The sequence below is a fragment of the Trachymyrmex cornetzi genome, unplaced genomic scaffold (genome assembly GCF_001594075.2).
Source record: "Trachymyrmex cornetzi isolate Tcor2-1 unplaced genomic scaffold, Tcor1.1 scaffold8, whole genome shotgun sequence".
In the NCBI taxonomy this organism is placed as follows: Eukaryota; Metazoa; Arthropoda; class Insecta; order Hymenoptera; family Formicidae; genus Trachymyrmex; species Trachymyrmex cornetzi.
Genome location: NW_017300135.1, coordinates 69,921 through 78,592, shown reverse-complemented (window position 1 = coordinate 78,592; position 8,672 = coordinate 69,921). Strand labels below are relative to the sequence as shown.

Genomic DNA, 8,672 nt, shown 5'->3' with positions numbered 1-8,672 from the left:
CTTCTTACTCCGTGTATTGTAGACGACGCCTCATAGGCGATTGTTACTTTCCTCTCTCAAATCCTCGGTGATTTCTAAATATTCTAGAACGCAGGAAGCAACGCATAAACCAGATCTTGATTTTAAAAAACGGTAGATAAAGGTCTGGTTGAAAAGACCCTGGTTTCGAAGTCTTAATTAAATCAGGTATTTTTATTGTAATTCCTTCTGATGATCTAGATATATTTGTAATATTAATCACGGATAGAGTCTGCAGTCTATGTGCTGTCACTAAAGCTAGCAGTGTTGCTAGTTTTTCCGTTGCATCTTTGAGTTTCAGATGAGTCATGGGAGGTAGGTTTTCCATGTAGGTTAAGACTGAAGTTGTGTCCCAAGTAATAGAATATTTTGGTTTCGTCGATTTTTGTCTAAATACATCTTTCAAGAATCTAGTTATAAGACCATCTCGGGAAATATCTCTTACCGAAATGAGTGCAGTTGCTGATCTACTTGTATTTAATACGCCATAACTTGCGTCATCCTTGAATTTTTCCGACAAAAAACTTAAAATATCTGTGGTATGGGCATTAAATACGTCTCATCCTTTTTCGTGAGCAAAGTCCCACCATTTTCTTAATACGCTTTGATATTGTTTTAGTGTTGATTTCGTAATTGACTCTACCATCGTATTTACGGAGTCTTCCCTAACACCTTTCTTCAACATTGCTGACATGGTCCCCTGCCACGAGGGAAAGGTGGGATGCCATCGGATGAATCTTGTTTCTGTAAGGGAATAACAGAAGATGTTTATTCGGTTCGAAAAATATTAATTTCGAGATGCATTGAGAATTGAACAACGGAAACCACGGTTGCGCCTGCCAATAAGGTATTACTACAATAACCTCCGCTTGATCCAGGACAATTTTTCTTAAGGTGCGTAAAATAAGCGCGAAAGGAGGGAAAGCATAACATTTTTTTTTTAAACTATGAAAGCGTCCATTACCGAGGCCTCTGGATCCGGGAATCTAGAATAAAATATTTCACATTTTTTATTTATTCTAGATGCAAATAAATCCACTGAGGGTCTTCCAAACTCATCAATAATCTTCTTAAAATAACTATTAGCTAATTGCCACTCTGTATCTGCGTTTGAGATTCTAGAGGCCGCATCTGCTTCCACATTTTCTTTAGACGCAATGTAGGAAGCCCGAATCCATAATTTTCTACTCTCGCACCATTGCCGAATCTTTCGAGCTAAGCTACCTAAATGCGGGAATTGAATACCTCCTGCCCTGTTTATATAGCAAATAGTCGTAGTATTATCCAAACGCAACAGAATTTCTCTATTTGAGAGGTCAGATGCAAAGCACCGAAGAGCAAAAAACGCTGCCAATAATTCCAACCAATTTATGTGGTGTTTTTTCTCTTCCTTACTCCAAAACCCCTGGGCACTTTTATCATTGCCAAAAACAACTCCAACCGGTCATGGATGCGTCAGAGAAATTTTCTAAAGCATAGGTCTCAGTTCTAAAAGGATTGAAATTATCTAAGATGTTTCTTTTCCACCATTGCAGGTCCTTTTTTCTTATCATCTAATTCTAAGCCAAAGGAAATCGAATTAATAATAAAACCTAGATATTTACATGACTGACTAGGTATCAGAGAACTCTTTTTATAATTTATGATAAAACCTAGACGTTCCAATAATTTGATTGCTTTCTTAACATTATAACTACATTTCTCTTTCGAACTTTCTATAAACAGGATATCATCTAGGAAAATGACACATGAGATACCTTTAGCTCGTAAATAAGTCATAACAGGTTTCATGATCTTTGTAAAAACCTAAGGACTTGTACATAATCCGAATGGCAGACAGTTAAATTGATATAACTTATCCTCAAATTTGAATCTCAAAATTCTTTTATGATTTTCTGTAATTGGAATTAAATAATACGCATCTTTCAAATCTAAAGTGCCTATGTAGTAATATTTATTAATCAGATTACTAGCTGACCTAATATCTTCCATTTAAAAATGTATGGGATCTATAAACTTATTAGAAATTTTTTTTTTTTAATGAACCTGTTGGACCCATCTGGTTTTGGAACAAGGAAGTAAGGAGAAATGAATTGATCTTTTAACTCTGAGCATTCTTCTACAACATTTTTTGTTAGTAATTGCATTATAGGTATCTTAAGATAGCTATAATGCAATTACTAACAAAAAATGTTGTAGAAGAATGCTCAGAGATCTGACCTCTGTTGCGCTGACCAAATAGAATTAATTATAACCCTACGCTGTACCGGATTGTGTTTAAAGGGGATGGAGTATCCCTTAATTCAACTCAAAATCAGCCTATTCCTTGTTATCTCACTTTACGTGTGTGAAATATTGAAGTCGACCCGCTATATAATTTACTTTTCTTATTTTTTCGATGATGATCGGCTCGACATCTTCGATGAGGACGTGATTTGTCGACTTCTTTTGAGGTTGTTTGATTCCCTGAGTTCTGGGCCTGAATCTGATCGACGGGCGTCTGAAATAATTGCCCACCTGCTTCCAGCCTGCAGATGGGCCCTTCTTGTTTCCCTGATTCCGAAGATTTGTTGTGCTTTTTCCCGCACTATCTTGACAATTTATGTTAGTTACAGCCTTATCGATGGACTTTGCTTCTTTTACCATATCTCTGAATTTATCCGAGTACAGCCACTCATTCGAGATCGTTGTGTCCAGAGTCGGTTTGAGTGATTTATCTAACAACGGGTGATGAACGCTTCCCTCGTAAGAGATTGTTGATGGAAAATCTCTGTTAATAATTAACATACGTGGCACAAATGATCAGAAAATTTTTTCTGATCTAATCCATCTTCTGGATTTTTTAATATCATAGATATTGCTGCACCTAAAGCTGCAATTGCAGATCCAACACAGTTTTGCGTTTTCGTAAAGTGTTGGTCTCTTTTTTTAGCAACCTCTGTTAGAAGCGGAATAATATCTGTATTTATTTTGGGGGCTTCCGTATAAAAATTTTCTGTGCGCGGGTATTCTTCTAATATATGCTCTTTGTTTCCGGAAGACTTCTTCTCATCCAATTTAGCAACGTACTCCTCAGTTTGTCATGGAAATTGATTTTCCTCTATCAAGTCCTCGTCTGATCTATCATCTCTATAGGCTGATCTTCAGATGATATGTCCTGAAGAGCTATTTTTCTTTCTCCTCATTTCCTACCATTAAGGCTGAAATAGAAATTCAAACAAACAAACGAATATGTATAAATAACTATATATATATATATATCATACACATATCCCTGCTGTACAACCTTTCTTGATAAATCTCTATTTGAGCCCGAGTAACACTTGTTGTGTATACTCGTTAATATAATTTGCATAAACTAGACACTAAATTCATCTACTAATTTCAAGCATTTGTTCTTATTGAACGATATGCTCATTTACGTGAGTATAGTTTTGAGAAACACTTATTGTGTAAACTTGTAAAAATGTTGATCTTATTGATCTTATTTACAAGCATCTCAAGCGTCAACGTTGTATGGACTTATTGATAGCTCACCGTTCGTGTGGAACTGGCTGAGCAACAGACATCTTGTAACTCTTTTGTTCTTGTTAAACTTAATTACAAGATAATCAACGTCAATGTCGTATGGACTTTTATCCATTTTTTGGCTACTTATTCGTGTGGAACTACGAGCATTAATCACTTCACTTTATAACTTACCGTTATTAGTGTTACTAGATCCAGGTTGCACCGCAATTTCAGCATTAGCTGTTTCTTCCGCATTCTTAGTCCATCGCTTAACGACATTAGTTAGGTTAATTATCTGGTTTTGTAAATCCTCTAATTTATTATTCGATTTTTTCGACTCTTCCTATTCTTTTCTACTGATTGGGATCTTGATCTTTTCCTTTTCTTCGATTTTACATCTCTAAAACGTTATACTGATAAATTCTGCCGAATTAAACGAAAAATGTCGTGAAAACTTTTACACAACAAAACAATATGAGGTCGAGGGACGGCGCGAAGGGTGAGAAGGGCGGTGTACGTGACGGCGTGACATGGTACTAAGTGAGTTATCGGTGGAGCAGCGCCTCCTTTTTTGAATGAAGTTTTACTCTGAAATGTTGTGAAATCAAGTACTGACAAGCAGTACTACAGGGTTAATTTTAGATCATCGAGAACGAGACGGTAAGTATAATTATATTTTAAATATACGATTATAGCTGAATACATCTAGCGTTGTGGCTGAATGCTCCTAATTATTGTTGACATTTTTAAATTTGAAGCCACTTTTATTAACGTTTGTTAATTTTTAATACTTTAAAAAACTTGTTTTAAACAACAACCACATTATAACTAATTTCTAACCTATGAAGATTTGTTACATTAGTCATTTTTCAATTTTTAAACCAATTCCTAGGTGATCGGCGAGAACAGGCAGTCAATATTTAAAAGTAGAATTTCCAGTCAGTATAATTATCACACTTCTGTATACCAGATATAATGAGGCTGTGAATTCATATTAATGCATGCATATAACACCCCAAAAAAAATATTCTACCGTTTAGCGGTTCCGTATTAATGTCAGAGGATTTTCTATTTATATATGACCTCGAGAGGATACTCTCCAAAGTAGAGGAATTTTGTTTACCCATGACAGGTTGGCTTTAAGATTGCAATTCTCTTAATAATAGAAGAATCTCTTTGCTTGAATTAAATGTCATATTTACTTGTAATAAGAAAATTATGGTTATATCTTAAGACGATGCTAAAGCCTCCTGTTTTACCACATTTCCATTCGGTGAAAAATCTCTGTATTAGATATACGGATTGCAAAAGTATTATTGCTTAAATTAAAGTACGCACAAACAGGACCTCAGCTGCACTGGATTTCATGAGAAAATCGAAAAAAAATTTCAGATTCGTTAAGAATTTACTTACTTTTGGTTCGTACAGCTGTCACCTCAGATATATATTTGCTTGATATAAGAGTTTTAGAGTCCATATCTTGAAAATAAGCGTGCAGCTGAGGTCACATTATTGAAACGAACGATACCGAGTTTGTAGAACTAAGATTAAAAGTCTAGAAAAGAAATATTTCCACCGAATAGAAAATACATGTATACAGGTGTTTTGCGAAGACTGGGACTGTCAACAGAGCCGAAATTTCGTGTAGCAGTAGTTGCGCGGTCTTATGATAGATGGTACTGACATATGTTAGATAAGAACAGACATATGCGTTTGAGTAAGACAGAATGATATATATTATATAATATAATGTAAAAACTAAATCAAAGATGTCACCACTATTATCGAATTTGGAATTAAAAAAGTCTGTACTATCGACCTTGATTGAGTTGAGTAATCGGTTTAGCATCCCCTTAATGAAAAAAATAATTCTTTTGTTATTATTGCTTTTTATTTTTCCAGTTTAATTTATATTTTTACTGTTTTGCATACTTATATTCCATCTTATTAACTACAATTAATTATTGAAAAACGCATCGCATCACCGGCAAGACTTGAACCTACGATCCCTAGAACGGCAAGCCTAATATATTTACGCTGAGCTAATCGCACGCTTGTGATCGAGTCATTGCCAATGGTATACCTCCTATTGTAACCATTCTTAATTTCATGATGACAGTTTCATATTATTAATATTTGATGAAGTTACATAAAAACGAAATAACACGCTGGTATTTATTAATTCAAAATAATTAAGATAAATATTATATAAAAAAACATCATTGTGGAGAACAATATAAAAGTCATGTTGCATGCACAATTTGGTCCCAAAATAAATACTTATTTAAATTGAAAATATAAATTACTTTAAAAAAATTTCTTGTTTCTAAACTATATTTCACTTTTCCTAAATCTGTTGTATAGAATTGAAAGAAATATACCAAATTTTTCTGATCAAATAAATTTTCTTATATCAATATATTATTAAATATTCAAGTTAATCAAATCTGACTTTTCTTCGATAAAATTTTATAATATACTTCAAAAGAAAATAAATTCTTATTTTGAATATATGATATTGAATATTTCTAAAACTTGGGATGAATGCATTTTAAAACTACTAGCAAGAAAATATTCTTTATTGAAAGTAATCATTAATTAAGAGAAAAAAAATAAAATGAATCATTGCTTTTCTTGGCAATAGAATGATATTTTTCTGTATGTTATATACCTGATTGTTATATGCTTATTAGAGGAAGTCGTTTTTACGTAATCCAAAAAATACTCTCGTTTGTAGAGAATAATATTCCTTTCAATATAGGAATCTTCTTGAGATATACATATATCATAATAATGTGTAGCTGGGATAGCACGTCTTGAGGAAACATGAGCTACGATCAAAAATAAATTCCTCTATACAAAATTCTATTATAATAATTTGAATAGCCTTTTGAAATAAGAGGATGTACAAGAAGTATCTTGCATATTCTTTTATTTCAAAAGGCTATTCGAGTTATTATAATAGAATTTTCTATAGAGGAATTTAGTTTTGATCGTAGCTCATGTGTCGTCATTTTTATAGATGAATACGTGTTATAAATACACGCTCCTGATTCATTTAAGATGTTTTGCTTAGAGGAAATGCTAAGAGTAATTCCCCGTTTATCGGTAAAATATTTTTTTTTGGGTGAAGAAATAAATGTAGAAATGATGTTAATGTGAACATTGAAGCGCTTTACTGTAGAGGATTTTTTTACACAATAATAATGTATGTGAAATGTCGAACTTATAACTACCGATATTAAAGACGGACAGACCTTAACAGTATGAAAATTTTTCGTACAATGAACTGTACGAAATCATTGTGTAAAAAAATCCTCCTACAGTAAAACGCTTCAATGTTCACATTAACATCATCTCTACATTTATTTCTTATACGCATGCAATATGGATTCACAACCTCATTATATCTGATATATCGAAGTATGACAATTATACTGACTGGAAATTCTGCTTTTAAATATTGACTGCCTGTTCTCGCTAATCATCGAGGAATTGGTTTAAAAATTGAAAAATGACTAATGTAATACATCTTCATAGGTTAAAAATAAGTTATAAAGTGGTTGTTGTTTCAAACAGGTTTTTTAAAGTATTAAAAATTGTTGAGATGATCCTTATAATAATGTTTTATGCGAGGAGTTAGTTATTAAATAAAGGGTATATTATAGTATCCTTATAGTATAAGGGTACATTTATAGCTAATGAGGACTGAGTTAAGTCGAAACGTACTATTCTGATATGGAATAATAAAAATGTTATTTATGTACACCTAAAAATTGCTTATCTATATTTTTTAGACCTGAGTTGGATTCAATAAATTATTTAAAAATATTAGCTACTTTGTCTAAAATTAAGTCAATAATAAGATTTTATTCGGACCGACAAGAATTAAACACTAAGTATAAGAATATTCAAGCCTATGACGGTCAAAGCTAGATCTTTTTTACCTAAACAATTCCTAATGAATTATCTATATCCTAATATGTACATGCATATATATCATATTTTTGTAGTTATTCAAACTGCGCGCCGAAATTTTTTCGGACTTTATCTAACGCAATTAAACTACTGTAATAATATTACAAGTTAAATTAAATTGACAATGTGCTGAAAAAACTTTAAATAAATTTATTGCGAAAAATATTACCTCGGCCGGGACTTGAACCCGAACCTCTTGTAATCTGTACGAGCATCCTAAGCCACTGAGACCTTGAATAACTACAAAAATATGATATATATGCATGTACATATATAGGATATAGATAATTCACTGGGAATTGTTTAGGTGAAAAAGATCTAGCTTTGACCGTCATAAACTTGAATATTCTTATACTTAGTGTTTAATTCTTGTCGGTCCGAATAAAATCTTATTATTGATTATACACACGCTGCTTGCAACAAGCGTTATTGTTTTTACATATACTGGTTATTGCGAAGAATATTACTAAGGCCTCGGTAGTCTAATGGCTTAGGATGCTCGTACGGATTACAAGAGGTCCGGGTTCAAGTCTCGACCGAAGTAATATTTTTCGCAATAAATTTATTTAAGGTTTTTTTCAGCACATTGTCAATTTAATTTAACTTGTAATATTATTGCAGTAGTTTAATTGCGTTAGATAGAGTCCGAAAAAATTTCGGCGCGCAGTTTGAATAACTACAAAAATATGATATATATGCATGTACATATATAGGATATAGATAATTCACTAGGAATTGTTTAGGCACAAAAGATCTAGCTTTGACCGTCATAGGCTTTGAATATTCTTATACTTAGTGTAAAATTAAGTCGTTTATTATTAATTACATTTTATAATTTTTATCTTTTACGAAAGAACAGGTAAACAATACGTTGTGTTACCGATATATAATAATATTATGATTTCTTTGCAGCAAAGCAGAAAAAAAAAGATTTTTTTTTAAATTTGCAACAGGATAAGAGCAATCTATATTTAATACGATAATAAATATCTAAGCATGTGCTAAGAATATACATTTTCATTGATCCTGAATTTATTATTTTTGATTAGTAACAATTTTTTTCATCATCCATAAGCCAGTCGCGATTTTCCTCCAATAATTTCTTCCAATATTCTGTAAACGTAATTTTTTATTAATATTAGGGTGTAACGGCCTATTACGGTTGG

General features: G+C 32.4%; 1 protein-coding gene across 1 annotated transcript in view; it reads right to left on the bottom strand.

Moving 5' to 3' along the window:
- Positions 1-8,509: 8,509 nt before the first annotated feature.
- LOC108768494 (alpha-tocopherol transfer protein) overlaps positions 8,510-8,672 on the bottom strand; it is a 4,776-nt gene continuing 4,613 nt past the window's right edge. The window contains exon 5 of the mRNA XM_018518939.1: positions 8,510-8,619. Within this exon, the coding sequence (XP_018374441.1) occupies positions 8,552-8,619 (68 nt within the window). The 3' untranslated portion in view covers positions 8,510-8,551. The remainder of the gene's footprint in view (positions 8,620-8,672) is intronic.